General features: G+C 39.0%; 1 protein-coding gene across 2 annotated transcripts in view; it reads right to left on the bottom strand.

The window, feature by feature from the left end:
- Positions 1–16,020, bottom strand: part of RAD50 (RAD50 double strand break repair protein) — a 136,451-nt gene that overhangs the window by 79,141 nt on the left and 41,290 nt on the right. The window contains exons 1-2 of one of the 2 annotated variants that reach the window (XM_002912954.4): positions 9,725–10,135; positions 8,081–8,164 (exon numbers count right to left, since the gene is read on the bottom strand). In XM_002912954.4, coding sequence (XP_002913000.1) covers positions 8,081–8,164; positions 9,725–9,853 — 213 coding nt within the window. In that variant the 5' untranslated portion in view covers positions 9,854–10,135. Of the gene's footprint in view, positions 1–8,080; positions 8,165–9,724; positions 10,136–16,020 lie in introns of those variants that run through there. The other variant, XM_034655995.1, reaches the window with a different exon arrangement.

Genomic DNA, 16,020 nt, shown 5'->3' with positions numbered 1-16,020 from the left:
AGGTGGCTACCGCTTCCCGGCGCCCTGACACGGCGGCTCCCTCCCCCTTCTGTTTAGCTTCCGATATCTGTGCGCGGTTTCACGGCTCCCCGCTTCGTACCTCGATACTCAGCGCTGGAGATGTTCATTTGTAGAGATCCAGATGTATCTTCCTGCGTCTCAGGCTGATTCCGTGGATATTCCTGCTGGTCTGGTACCTATCCAGCTCAACTCAGGGGACCGGCTGAAAAAGGTGTCCCCTACTCCTCCGCCATCTTAACCTCCCCCCCAAAATAAAAAGCTTTTGTACAAGCAAGTAAACTATCAAAAAAACAAAAAGGCATGAATGGAAGACAGTATTTACAAATGATATATCTGATAAGAGGTTAGTATCCAAAATAAATAAAAAACCTCATTCAACTCAACACCAAAAAACCAAATAATTGGATTAAAAATACCAGAGGAACAGAATAGACAGATATTTTCCCAAAGACACACAGATGGCCAAAAGACACATGAAAAAATGCTCAACATTACATCATCTGGGAAATGCAAATTAAAACCACAAAGAGACATTACTTCACTCCAGTCCGAATGGCTAATATCAAAAATGCAAGAAATAGTTAAGTGTTGTTGAGGATATGGAGAAAAGCGAACGCTCATGCACTGCTGGTAGAAATGTAACTTGGTGCAACCATTGTGGAAAACAGTATGGAGGTTCCTTAAATACTAAAAACAGAAATATTACACATGAAATAAGTCAGAGAAAGACAAATACTGTATGATTTCACGTATATATGGAATCTAAAAAACCAGTTAAAAAAAAAGAACAAACAGAAGACGACTCACAAATATAGAGAACTGGTGGTTGCCGGAAGGTAGGGGAGTAGGGGAAGGGGTGAAATAGATCAAGAGGATTAAGAGGTACAAACTTCCAGAATAAGTAAGTCACAGAGATGAAAAGTACAGCACAGAGAATAGCTCAAAAATACTGCAATAACAGGGACACCTGGGTGGCTCAGCCAGTTAAGCATCTGCCTTCGGCTCAGGTCATGATCCCAGGGTCCTGGGATCAAGTCCCTCATCGGGCTCACTGCTCAGCCGGGAGCCTGCTTCTCCCTCTGCCTAACGCTCCCCCTGTTTGTGCGCACTCTCTCTCTGACAAATAAATAAAATCTTAAAAAAAAAAAATAACTCTGCAATAACATTTTAGCATGACGACAGATGTTAACTAAAGTTATAGTGGTAAGCACTGTGCAATGTACAGAACTACTGAATTACTATGTTGTGCATCTGAAACTAATGTAACACTAAACAACTATACTTAAACTGTAGAACTTAAACAAAAAAACAAAAAAAGGAGCTGCCTCTTAGGATATAGATGTCTCAGTGAGGAAATAGCAAGATGTTGATATTCACCTATGAAAGGAAAATAGTTGCTGAGGTTTTAATCCACAGTAGTTAAAGGAATTATGCATCTATGTCCTAGAAAATGAGTTAATTTGTTTAAACATGCCCTACCAGCAAGTCAAATAAACATTCATTCTTCATGGCATCTACCTTTCTAGGACTTAGCTACCAGGCAAGTATCAAATTACTAAGTAGAATTTAACCAAAGGGTATCTTGTAGCGTTGCAATCACGATATTGTTGGTGAGCATACTGAGGAAGAGTCTCTTCAAAAGGAGTAATTTAGGGGACACCTGGGTGGCTCAATCCATTAAAACAACTGCCTTCAGCTCAGGTCATGATCCCAGGGTCCCGGAATCGAGTCCTGCATCGGGCTACCTGCTCAGTGAGGAGCCTGCTTCTCCCCTGGCTTGTGCTCATGCTCTCTCTCTCTCTCCCCCTCTCCGACAAATAAATAAAATCTTGGGGGGAAAAAAAAAGGACTAATTTAGATTTTTTAAGACAACAAAATAAATACTACACTTTAGAACAAAGGAAAAGAATAAAGAACAAAACAATAAAATAATTTCTAGCCAAAGAATAAAACAATAAAATAATTTAAGCCCTTCCCTTTCTAAATAATCTAGTTGGAAAACCATCAGATGGGGTAGAGGAAGGTATGTATTCATGCTGGCTGAAGGTGGTGGGGGGACATGGCAACTCAGCCTAGAGCAGGATAACTGCGTAGGCTGAGAAAGGTGTCCACGTGGGCAGACAGCTTGCCACAGGGTTTCAATAGTCCAAGGGTGTCCAAGTTCAAACAGGATGAAAAGGGCATCCGTAAGTAGGGAAGACCCAGCTCAAGGGGAAGAGGGTGTCCACACTGGGGGAAAACATAATGTGGGAATTTCAGAGGCTGACAATGTTAAGGAGGGAATCCACACGAAGTAAAGTATGCTGGGGTAATTGAGATTCCAGATGAAAGAGGCCATCCCTACAAGAGTCCACCTAGTAAACATTATCAGAGACTGAGAAGGGTGAGTAAGATACCCATTGAGGGGAGTGGGGAGGTGGTCTACCATGGGAAGTCAAAGCAGGATGGGAAACCATCCATGGGAGGGGACCAGCATGAGGAGTCAGAGCCCAAGCAGGGTGAAGAGGGCTTTCACATGGGGAAGGATCAGTCAAGCATGGGATGTTGGGAGCCCTAATACAGTGATGGGAGATTCATTACAAACACAGGGATTGATCAAATAAGTAAATGCATTAAGAATATAATCAATTCCTTGCTTCTCACTGTCTTCACTCTATTTACCAGGCAATGGATTAAATTCTACCTTCCAATTTACTCAGCCCTTGATGAAATCCAACTTTCCAACTTGCTCAGTGCTCACCATTGAGCGGCTGAACTAGACAGAAGAATCACAATCATGATGACTGGTCTTCTTACAAACTTTCACCCACAAACCTCAAGTGACCCAATGACACCATAACGTAACCCTCTAACACTTCACTACAACTTACCTCTGAGCTAAAAACTATTTTACACATTTTTCAAGCCTCTATAAACTCCTTTTCCCACACTCAGCCAACGATTTCACTTTTTTCCACTGAGAATACAGAAACAATCTAAAGACAACTGATTTATTCTCTCACCTCTAAATTTAATAATTATAAGCTGTGCCTGCCATCCTCTTACAAAAAACAGGGTATACTCCTATTAACTCCTTCAGTCAAGCAATGGATCCTATCTCTTCCTGCCTACTCCAGGATTTAACTCGGCAATTATCCCTTCTCCTGCATCAATTTTTTTCCTCTGTCCAGTGTCATTTCTATTAGTCTACAAATGCTCTATTCCATATGCTTTATCCCATATTTATCCCACATGAGTTAAACCCTATAGTGCTTAAAAACACAAATATGGCAGCAATATGTGATAAACAGCTGCAGAAATAAGCAACTGGTTAATTTACAGTATCAACCAGAAGCGAATCAAAACTGATGAGATGCAGACAGCAGCATTGAGGTTTTGAGGTCTCAGGTCAACTGAAGAGATGTGAACGAGGTCAGAGAATTAATGGGAAGGACTGAGAAAGGGGGAAGGTAGGCAAATGGAACAATATGGAAATCAAAGTTCCTAAGAAGAGAGAACTAACTGAACACAGGTAAGAAAGATTGGTGAGGAGGAGCAGCCAAAAAACTCAGGTGTTTAAGACAAGGTAAACAGTATTAGGTGCAGGGACAAAATAAAGCAAAGAAAAGACAAGGGAAGCTGAATATGTAAGAGGAACTGAAATGATGAGAAGAACAGAGCAGGGATGGGAAAATCGAGGGGATGTGGGCAATTCAGGTGAGGGGAATAACTCAAGAGAGAAGGGTTGATGAACAAAACTGTGGGTGGGAGTTCAGAACTGGGAAATGAGAACACCTGAAAAGCGGGCAGTTAAGTGAGGAAAACTGAACGACCAAGGCCAGAAGAACCAGAGGACATGAGCACATAGCTGAGAAAAACAGGTCTAGAAAGCATTTGGAAAGGGGAATGGATGATTGAGACTGTAAGAGATGCTAGAGCATCAATCAACATAGAAACATCCAGAAGAACAAAAATAAAACACAACAAAATCAGAATAGTAGTCAACAAAACTCTCCTTGATCCCACAAACTTTTCAGCTACCTTCTTTCCACTCAAAGCAAACTCACAAAAGCTGTTTGCCTTTCTTAACTCCTGTTTTCCCACATTACTGAAACTGGTTGTCAAGATGGCAAATGGCCTCCACATAGCCCAACATTCCTTACTTGAGCTGTCAACATATTTGACCCAGCCAACGTCTCTTTCTTGTTAACACTTCATCTTCTTTTCTTCCAAGACCCCACTCTCTCAGTTTTCATACTTTACCCCTTATTCTTTTAGCATCTTTTGCAGGTGCCTCCTCCTTGTCCCTATTTCTACCTGTTAATGTGGCTCTAGGTTAAGATTTTCCATCTCGGGACACCTGGGTGGCTGTCAGTTAAGCATCTGCCTTTGGCTCAGGTCATGATCCCAGGGTCCAGGGATCGAGCTCCACATCAGGGTCCCTGCTCAGTGGGGAGCCTGTTTCTCCCTCTGCCTGCCACTCCCCATGCTTGTGCTCTCTCAAATAAATAAATAAAATCTTAAAAAAAAAAACGACTTACATCTCTTCTCTATATTCGCATCTCATGTGATCCCATCAGGCTTTAAAACAAATTACAGATAACTAACTGTATACATCAATGATTCCTAATTTTCTTTCTCTAGCTCAAAACTCTCCCCTGGACATACTTCTATTTGCCTACTGGACATTTTGGTTATCTCACACCCCAAATTTACATGTTTAAACCAGAGCCACCCAAATTTCCTTTTCCAGAGTTTCCTCATTATGATAAATGGTGATATTACCTTACCTGGTTTTTCAAGTCAAAAAACTTGAGAGTTATGTTTGATGCTTCTACTTCTCTCATACGCCATTATCCAAATCATCAACTCATCTGTTGGTACTACCTTTAAAATGCATCCCAAATCCAAGCAGTTCTCAGCATTTCTACCATTACCACCTTAATCAAAACACCAATATATCTCACCCGGGTTATCACGAAATCACCTTTATTAGTCTCCACCCTTCTACCCTTACCACCTATAAATAGTCTTCTCTCAGCTGCCAGACTGATTGCTTTAAAATACCATGCCCTTCTGCATTATTTCTTTCAAAAGATTCCTATTTAAACGAGAGCAGAACCCAAGGGCTTGCAGAACCTTGTCCTATCTCTCTGATTTAATTTTCTACCAGTCATCTCCTTGCCATTTTGCTCCTCCTTGTGATTCCTTGAACACATCAAACATGCGCCTACTTCAGGGACTTTGTACTTAGTATTAACACTAACTGGAATGTTACTCCCACAGAGTGTGAACGACTATTCTCTCTAGAATGAATGTTTAAAAGGTAACTCCGGTTGCCGTGTGGAAAAGAGAACTTCAAGAATGAGGGCAGGAAAACCAATTTGGAGACTATTAGAATAACTTAAAGGGAAGAGGAAGGTGGCTTAGACTGGGAAAGGAGCAGCGAAGATGGAATAAAGGGACAAATTCTTTTTTTTTTTTTTTTTAAAAATTTTATTTATTTATTTGAGAGAGAGACAGCCAGCGAGAGGGAACACAAGCAGGGGGAGTGGGAGAGGAAGAAGCAGGCTCCTAGCGGAGGAGCCTGATGTGGGGCTCGATCCCCGAGCACCGGGATCACGCCCTGAGCCGAAGGCAGACGCTCAACGCCTGCGCCACCCAGGCGCCCCAAAGGGACAAATTCTAGACATATTTTAATGCAATGGATGAGCCTTACCCTGGGAGAACCACCTTCATGAAACTCTACCCTATTTGCCTACTGGACATTTTGGATGTCCACTTTTCTTCCCCCCCCCAACCAGACTCAGACGATTTATTTTACTGAACTTAGATTCAAGTTCAACTAAGCATTCTAACAGGTAACAAATGTGTGGATGGTAATATCATTTATTAAACCAGAGAGTATGGAGGTAGTACCAGACTTGAGAATATGAGAGGAACAGGGGAACAGGGAACCATGAGTTCCATTTTGAACATGTTAAAGAGATGCCCATTAAATATCCAAACAAAACAGCTTGACAGATATATCTAGAGTTGAGGAAAGAAGTTTGGGTTAAATATATAAATCAAGAATAATATGCATATAACCAGCACTTAAAGCCATGAGAATGAATGAGATCACCCAAGAAGAGTAAGGCAAAAATAGACTAAGGAGACTAAAATATGGCCAGTGAAAAAGGAGGTATGAGATAATGGTGCTATGGAAGCCAAGAGTAATGTCTTTTTAAAAAGAGAATTAAGAAGCTATATCAAATCTTCTGAGAAATTACTGAGAATTAGAAAATGACCACTTTATCTGACAACATGAAGGTTACTGACAGTCTTATAACAGCTATTTTAGTAAGGGGGGAAAAATCCAAACAGAGCAGGTTGGGGACAAAATGGGAAGCAATAAAGTGAAGACGATGAGTACATACAACTCTTGTGAACTGAGCTATAAGCCTGAACAGAGGTAGTAGCCAGAGGGTGATCTGGAGTAAAGGGAGAGTTTTTTTGTTTGTAGACTACAGCCATCTGAACAAGCTGATATGAATGACCCTATAAAGAGGGAGAAAGTGCTATAAGAAGCAAGAAGGTAACTGAAAAGCAAAACGCTTACACTGACAAGAGGGATTGATTGGTTCTAGCCTCCAAGAAGAGCTGGTTGCCTTTGGATAAAACAGTAAACAATTTACCCTTATTACAAGAGAAAAGAGTACCGGTACAAATGAAGGGTAGTTGGGAAGATCTGAAGATTGGAAAATGAGGTACTTTTTACCTGATTCCTAATTTTTCAATAAATTACAAGGCAAGATCAACTGAGGAGAGTAGATTGCTGGTTTAAGGAAAGAGAAGGCGTGAAACAGTCATTGCAGAGAGGGCTCAGTCAATGTACTAGATGATTTTACTATCTCCGAGAGAAAAGTTTATAAATACTTTCACAATTACTAAGTTTATATTCTACAGTTTCTTCAGTTGACCCCCTATTGATGGTCCCAAGTGGCAACACTTTAAATGACCATCAGCAGGGGTCAACTGAATAAACTACAGAATATAAACTTGGTGGATCAGTAATTTGAGTAATTAATACCAATAAAATAAAATATCTATTAATGTACGTGTAGCATGTCACTAAAAAATTTGATTCACGCAATAGTATAAAATGCTACGGGTGTTTTGAAATATTTACGTATTAGTTTATTTATATCCACACACAAATACGTTTTTATAAATACAGAAAAAAGCCCAGGAGAAATATGTAACAAAATACTAAGAAGGACTGGCAAGTAACAGAGAGGCACATGAACCCACTCTATATATAAAACCAGGAAAAGCTGTAAGTCAAAACACATAGAAAAGAAACTTCTATGTCCTTTACACTCGGTAATGGTATAAACACTGTAATTCAAAGATTCATACACAAAGACTTAAATTACGGCACATTTTAATGAAAATTAAAAGCAATCTAAATACAAGAAAAGTATGCAACTATTAAAAATGTTCATAACAGGTTACATGCTTTAAGTAGGAAATATTTCAGACATACAAAAAGTATAAAGAATAAAAGCAGCATCCATAGGCCAAACCCCTAGATTAAGAATTTAATTTATTCTTTAATGACATGGGACCTTATGATAATGTTAAGTGGGAAAAATCATCAGAATACAAAATTAGGGTATGACTTTAGCTATGTAAGACTGTATGTACAGGAGAATAAAATATATGAAAATGTCAACAGTGGTTGTCACAGGGTGATAAGACTGTGTGGACTTTCCTATCTCTTTATACATTTAGACTGCCAAGTTTTCTACAATAAGCCTTATTGCTTTTATAATTATAAAAATTTTACTTTGAAAATACTTAAGTTCAGGACGCCTGGGTGGCTCAATTGGTTAAGCATCTGCCTCCAGCTCAGGTACTGATCTCCAGGCCCTGGAGCCTGGATCTTGAGCCCTGCATTGGGATTCCTGCTTAGCAGGGAGTCTGCTTCTCTGTTCTCTCCCTCTGGCCCTCCCCACTGCTCATTCTCTCTCTCTCTCAATTAAATAAATAAAATCTTAAAAAACAACACAAAATTTAAGTTCACTAGCACCATTACCTTGGGATCATGAACAAATGTATTTCCTTTGGTTCCAGGAGGAAAATCTCCAGTACAAATATATTTCAGACATTCAATGATGGTCTAAAAAAATAGAAAATTATATTATTTAGTAATAAGAGAACCAGAGAAGTTTTATCGTAAGATGTTAATTTGTTATAAAAATATTACTCACCACAGAAACTATAAAAGATATAAAATAAAATCTGATACTATAAAACCTGTAGTATAGATATAATTAAGTGTTAAAGGATAACTGCATGGAAAAACTAGTAATTAAAAAGGTATACTAAAAAAATTATTATTTTAAAAAAGTCCTCTATTTCCAATTAAAAGCTTTCAAACTAATTTAATAACAACAATGGCTAATGTAAAATACGGTTACCATAGTTGAGAACACTGTTTTGTATAAATGAGATCTGCTGAAGGTAAAACTTAAAATATTCTTACCGAAAAAAAAAAAGAGGTGATAGATGTGTTAATTAACTTGAAAGGAGGGATCCTTTCACAATGTAGTCACCAAATCACCCCGATATATCCTTTAACTATCGTACGATTTTATATATGAATCACACCCCGATAAAGCCAAAATTTTTTAAAGTAAAATTTTTAAAAACGCTAACAATTACATAGGACTTACTATGTGCCACGTATTTTACTAACCTTCCACCTTTAGGTACATTAACCACTTAACTTTCACATTAATATTAGGTTGTAAAAAACTCTTCTATCTCCATTTTATGAGAAAACTAAAGCACAATGCATTTGGCTCACTCTTGACCAGTCACACAACTAATAAAAGGTGAAGCAAATTATATGCATTTGGACAGCTAGTGTTCATAAACACTATGGCAGTCTCCCTTCTAGTAGAACGCTTAATACAATTCTCGGTACGCAACAGGCATTCAATAATTTTTTCACATAAGCAAAAGTAGACAAGCGTGTGGCATTCAATGCTCAACTCGAAAACTTTCTGTATCCTTTTGCTTCGTTTGGTCTTCTCCGTTATACAGACAACGCTCTGCTTTTTCTCAAGTCACCCTTAAAGAGCAGTCTCCTGGCTATTCTCTTCCCGTAACTGCATACCACTTCTGCGTCCAACTCAAATTTCTAAATATTCCCTGGGCCTTAATAAGTCAATGTAAGCTGTGCTCCAATTTTCTATTTTGACTAGGTAACAGTCCTAAACTCTTCCCAGAAGGCCCTGTGTTTATCACATTTTATAACTTTTTAAGTAATTCCTACAATGGGACAACTGCCAGGAAGTGAATGCTATGTTTTGGGAACAAGGAGAGTGTTTAAAAAAACAAGAGTGCAGATTAAAAGGCTTCGTACAAGAATGTAAGCTTGCTGAACGCGCGCACGGAATTCTCAAATAAACCTCGTCCACCCAACAAGCCTGGATACCCTGACGAGGCTGGGACTGGTCCCCTCCTAAGGTCGCTGGGGCCTGCAGGCCACACCGCGCCACGCCCATGGGCCGGGGCACCACCCCGAGCCCACGCACTTCCTGGGGCCCCAAAAGCTGAGCCATAGGAACGCCTCGCCTCTCGTCCTTATCATTCCGAGCTCCCCAGATATTTCATCCTCCAGATTCGCAAGACGTGGCGGCCCGTAAACTGAAGGGGGCTACTGAGAACTTACCGTCTTCCCCGCCCCATTGGGTCCAACCAAAATTGTAAGGGGGCTGAAAAAAGTGATAATTTGCTTATCTTTGTCCTCTATTCCAAAGCTCCGCACGCCCAAAATGCTCATCTTTTCGATCCGGGACATGTTTGCAAATGTTTCTTTTCTCAACACCAGGGTCTACCTAGAGCCCCGGCCCACCACGACTTAGCAGTGACGCCGGAGCAGGGCGAGCGCGGGAGGCTCCGAGTTGGGAGGCTCCAGGTAGGAGCGAAGGCTCTTGGCTGGAACTCTTCCTCCCACACCGGCTTCCTGCCCGCCTTACGAGCGAGAGCGGAGGTGGGAGCCAGGCCCGGGCTGCCGGCGGTAGACACGAAACGCAGACCCAAGGACCCCGCCACACCTTACACTCACAGATTCCCGCCGCGGCCGCCCCGCGGGTCACGTGGGTTGCTACGGCCAGCGTGCACTTACGGCGCAGACCAGGGGCATGCCGGGAAGTCGGAGGCTCGCGGTGCGTGCGCAGCTCCGGCTTCCGGGAGCAGGTGAGGCCAGGAGAGTCTTTTGCAGGTGGCCGCGCAACGAGCCTTCCTGCTGGGTGCGGGGCATTCTTAAGAGCCCTAACTCAGAGGCTGGCAAACACTTGTGGCAAACAGTGGTTGTCAAAGTGTGATCCTGGGATGCCTGGAATGGAAGGCAGTGGTGTCGGCTGATGTCAACACTATTTTCTAACAATATAAAGACGTCACTCCATTTTTCATTCTCTTTAGCTCTCTATTTATGCACAGGACGTATGGTGACGCCATCGCAATGATGGCTAATAGAATGTGTGCTTGTATATTTCTTGTGCTTAAAAAAATCTCAATTTCCAATTGAGTAAATATTGATAGTTACAACTCACATCAAAGCTCTTTGGGGTCCGCATTAATTTTTAAGAGTGTGGGTGTTTAAGATCAAAAGTTGGGGAACTGCTGTTGTAGACCAAAAGCCAAATGCTGTTTACAAAACTATAAAATGTTAGGCAAATATGATGTGAAAGAAATCTTTTCCTCTGAATACCACCACAAGAATAGACACCTTTAAAGTAGAGATTCAAACATAAATAAGAGATTCAGTTATGCAAGATGAATGAGAGGTATGCTGTACCATAGTGCCTATAGTTAACAATACTGTATGTGTACTTAAAAATTTGCTGAGAGGGTAGATCTTGTGATAATTGTTCTTATCACACACAAAAATAAGGAGGGTGGGCGCAAACTTTTGGAAGTAATGGTTATACAAATGGCATCGACTGTAGGGATGGTTTCACTGGTGGTGTGTACTTAGCTCCAAAGTCATCAAGTTGTATATATTAAGTATGTACCGCTCTTTGTATGTTAAAAAAATTTAATGTCTGTATGATAAAAATGTGAAGTAAGGGGCACCTGGTTGACTCAGTTGTTAAGCGTCAGCCTTCAGCTCTGCGTAAAGCCTGCTTCTCCCTCCCCCACTCCCCCTACTTGTGTTCCCTTGCTCGCCGTCTCTCTCTATCAAATAAATAAATAAAATCTTTTAAAAAATTTTTAAATGTTAAGTAAAATAAGAGAAACAAATACTCAAAAATGACTGAATATTGCTTTTTGGAACCTGACTTATGGAGGGCTATCACATGCAAGACCTATAGGAAAAATGACAGAAATTACAAGAGTGGAAGACATTAAGATCAAAACAAAAATTTTGGATTATTGATCTAGAAAAATGTAGGAAATGCCCTCCAATCACATAATCCCCAATCATTTACAGAACTTAATACATAAACTAAGAAATTCACGTCAAAGGATGCAAGTGGGGAAACCCAGTGAGTACTCTCTTGCTATACCAAGGAAGAAACATGAAAGCATCAGTTATCATAATACATATTTTAAGTTACTAATGGAACACAACAGACTGAAATTATACAGAAATGATTTATGTGACAAACTATAATTTTAAAAATGAGAAAAGATTAGAACTCATTTTTTACATTTTTAAAAAAGATTCTTTTTATTTATTTGAGAGAGCATGAGAGAGAGAGAGAGAGAATGAGAAAGGGAGAGCATGAGCAGGGAGGAGGGGAGAGGAGGAGGGAGAAGCAGACTCCCCGATGAGCAAGAAGCTCAATGCAGGACTCAATCCCAGCACCCTGGGATCATGACCTGAGCCAAAGGCAGATGCTTAACTGACTGAGCCACCCAGGTGCCTCTAGAGCCCATTTTTAAAGTCAGTTTATTTAAGCATTATTTACATACAGTAAGTCTCCCTTTTCCAGGGTACAGTTCCATGACTTTTGACAAATGTAAAGAGTTGTGTAACCACCAAGGCCATTTTTTTCCCTACCACCACCATTTGCATTGCTTGGATACTTGGATATCAATAGGAAGAAAAAAGCAAATCTGTAGCTTATTTAACTTACCACTAGATAAGTTTCAGGTGGATGAAGTTCTATATTTTTCTGGCAGCAATAAAAGTAGAGCCCCAAAATGTAATTACCCCCACTTTTAAAGGAGAATTTTACGACTCAAAGTAACATAAGAAATTAACAATGATTGAGACAAGCAGACTTTATATGTCTCCTCCTGTGATTTTTTTTCAAGTATAGCTGACACACAATGTTACATTAGTTTCAGGTATGTAACACAGTGATTCAACAAGTTTATACTATATGCTATGCTTACCGCAAGTACGCATATTACAATACAATTGACTGTATTCTTCTACTGTAATCTTACCATGAAGTACCCAGCATTATTTCCTATGCATTTGGTTTTTAAAAATTAACTTGAATCTAATCACACTTTTACACTTAGCCTCCAGTTTACAGGAATTAGGATTAGGTTAGGATTAGGTTAGGATGGAAAAGGTAAATCTGGAAGGTGCGATGTGTTATAAGACACTGGCCCAGGCTCTCAGATCAGTGTCATTAAAACAAGGACAGCTGTAGATTCTAAAAGACTTTAAAAAATATTTATTTATTCATTTTAGAGAGAGAGAGTGAGAGCAGGGGTGGGGCAGAGGGAGAGGGTGATAAAGTATTATCAAGCCCCCCCCCATGTAGGGCTTGATCTCACGACCCTGAGATCATGACTGAGCCGCCCCTAAAAGACTTTATTTTTTAAAAAGATGCAACACATGGTCCTGGGTTGGATCCTTGTCTACACATAGAGATGTGAAGGGAATTGGGGGGATATATAGGGAAATTTGAATGTAGTCCAGAAATTACATGCTAAAAAATCGTTATTGTTGATTTCATTATATTTGATGCGCCAGTATCTTGCTATGTAAGAAAATGATTCTTTTTTGAGATGTGTATGAAGTGTTAATGATGGAGCATCATACTTTTCTGTAATTTACTTTGAAATACTTCAGGAAAAACAGCAAACTGAAGAAAAAAGTTGACATGACAAAGTAGCCAGATTCCATGACAAAAAAATTCAACTTTGTAACAGTTTTATAGAAAACTGTAAGACTAAGAGAACAACCCTAGGAAAGGGGTAGAAATGAATTTCAATAAAAATGATTAATCCCTAAAATAAAAAGAACCGAAAAAGCAAATCAGTCAAGTCTCTATTTCTCAGTAAACTATTACTGGAAAATGTTTTACTTTGCTTATATCAAGATTAATGAAATGAAAATAAAACAACTATGAGATACTATTTTATACTTATTAGTGAATCTCTTTTTCCTTATAGTACTTTCTGACACAAATTCTTTTCTGGTATCGATACTGATACATTACCATTCTTTTGATTACCGTTTGTCCAGTATATCTTTCTATCCCTTGATTCTCAACCTTTTAGTGTCATTTTGCATGAAGTATGTCTCTTGAAAATAGCTGAGAGATGATTTTTGGTAGAATTTTACAGTATCTGCCTTTTAATACATGAGTTTAATCTGTTTTCATTACTTTGATTCATGATAAATTTGGATGTATTTCTCATAACTCTTTGTTTTTTCTTTGCTTTTTCTCCTTTCCTGGTTTCCAGATTGATTGAGCTTTTTTAATGCCCTTGTTTTATTCTACTGGCTTGGAAGTTGTACGTTCTATTCCTGTTCTCTTAGTGGTTCCTCTTAAATTTTTCACGTGCTTATTTAAAATCTATAGTTAATATCTTTTTTTTTTGAGCGATAGTAAAGTTTATTGAGGGACAGTACAAAGTTCCCGAAGAGGGAGGGGACCTGAGAGGGTTGCCCTAAAGTTAATATCTTTAGGAAATTTCTTAACAGTACAAGAACAGTAAAATGCACCAACGTTGATCACTGTATCTCCCACATTATCATTGTTCAGTATTTTTGTTCCTCATTGTCTTGAAATCCCCTACCATAAGTTATTTTTAACCAGTAGTATTTATTTAGGTTTACCAACATATCTATCTACTTCTTTAATTACTGAGGCTTCTTGCATCACACTTTTCATGGGGGCTCATCTCGCTCATTACATCAGCAAAACTATTAAACCCTAGCGCTAAAGAACTTTCAAGGAAAGAAATCTATCCCACAGTGCTGACAGCAGGATTAAACAAAGCTATGTTTGTGAAAGTGCTTTGTAAGTTGTAGAACACTAAAAATGCAAGGGATTTATTTTTTGTCCATTTAATACTTTCAGAGGGGTGATCCGAGAAAATGTAACAAGAGCTGTAAAAACAATCACACAAGTTCCTTAGCGTAAGGAAATATTTTTAAAAATTATACAAAGAGCTTTCTAGTAGCATTGTTTATAGTTGTGGAAGACTAGAAACAATCCAAATGGAGAAGTGAACTGCAGATACCAATTTCATCTAATGGTAGGTAACCTTTCAAATAATAAGTAGATACATAAAAAAGAGGTATTTATAAGCAAAAAAGATAAACACAAGTGGCACATATTCATTGATTACAACTCTGTGAGGCTATCTATGCATTAGTAAGGATTGGAAGATGTCATCAAAAAACTGAGTTGCTATGCTGAGGGGAGGAAGTTCTGTGTTTCTCTTCCTATAATGTTATTTATTCGATAAAAAGAATTATTTTAAAGAAATGCTTGGGGATTGAAAGCATCATGGTTAGAATAGGGGAAAGAGGGGCGCCTGGGTGGCACAGCGGTTAAGTGTCTGCCTTCAGCTCAGGGCGTGATTCCGGCGTTATGGGATCGAGCCCCACATCAGGCTCCTTCTGCTATGAGCCTGCTTCTTCCTCTCCCACTCACCCTGCTTGTGTTCCCTCTCTCGCTGGCTGTCTCTATCTCTGTCAAATAAATAAATAAAATCTTTAAAAAAAAAAGAATAGGGGAAAGAAAGAAAGAAAGAAAGAAAGAAAGAAAGAAAGAAAGAAAGAAAGAAAGAAAGATGTTATCATTTTGCATTTAGTCACCACAAAAAAATTTGTGGCATCATGCCCAGTTGATTGATTAGAATCAGTTCATAGAAAAGTCATTTGACCTTAAATGACTACACACCTAGTAAAAACCACAGTTATCAGTTTTTTGAAAACATGTTGCTAATTTGGAAGCCACTAATAGAGATAAAGGTTTTTGGCAAAAGTTTGGATGTTACCCATGAACACAACTTTTCAATAGTATTCAAAATCCTTTTACATGATTGCTAGTAATTCTTAACAATTCCAAGTACTGATTGCTAATTTTCTATTCTCCTAAAATAATGTAGGTTTCTAAAAATGCCGTAGTAGTTCACATTGACTTGGTCTCTACAGCTGAGACTTAAAGTTTTGCTTTACCTTTTTTTCTAGGGGTCTGCCAAAGTTTTTTCTATTACTTCAGGGTCCCAGCCTCAGGGAATAGACTCCTTGAGTTTCCACAGTATTCACATTAATTTGTTCAACTAATACAACCATGTACCTGCTTATTCATTCAGTTTTTTTTTTTTAACAAACATTGAGTGCCTACAATAATAGCCTAGTCCTTGAGGACAAAAAGGTTAATTAAATAAAATCTGTCTACTCAAGAAGTTCACAGTCTAGCGAAAAGGTCCTGAATGCATGACATTTATAGGATGCAATGTCTTTTTAATAATGAAAGTAAAAACAATCATTAATTTTTTCTCAACTTGTGATTTTTTAAAAGATTTTATTTATGTATTTATTTATTTATTTATTTGAGAGAGAGAGTGAGAGAAAGGAGCACGATCAGGGGTGGGGGGCTCAAGAGAGAGGGAGAGGGAGAAGCCGACTCCCCACGGAGCGTGGAGCCTGATGCGGGACTCTATCTGAGGACCCTGAGATCATGACGCTTAACGAACTGAGTCACCCAGCATCCTTGCAACATTATTTTTTTTTAAAGATTTTATTTATTTATTTATTTATTT

Source organism: Ailuropoda melanoleuca, chromosome 3, assembly GCF_002007445.2.
Source record: "Ailuropoda melanoleuca isolate Jingjing chromosome 3, ASM200744v2, whole genome shotgun sequence".
Taxonomy (NCBI): Eukaryota; Metazoa; Chordata; class Mammalia; order Carnivora; family Ursidae; genus Ailuropoda; species Ailuropoda melanoleuca.
This window is presented reverse-complemented; position numbering and strand designations above follow the sequence as displayed.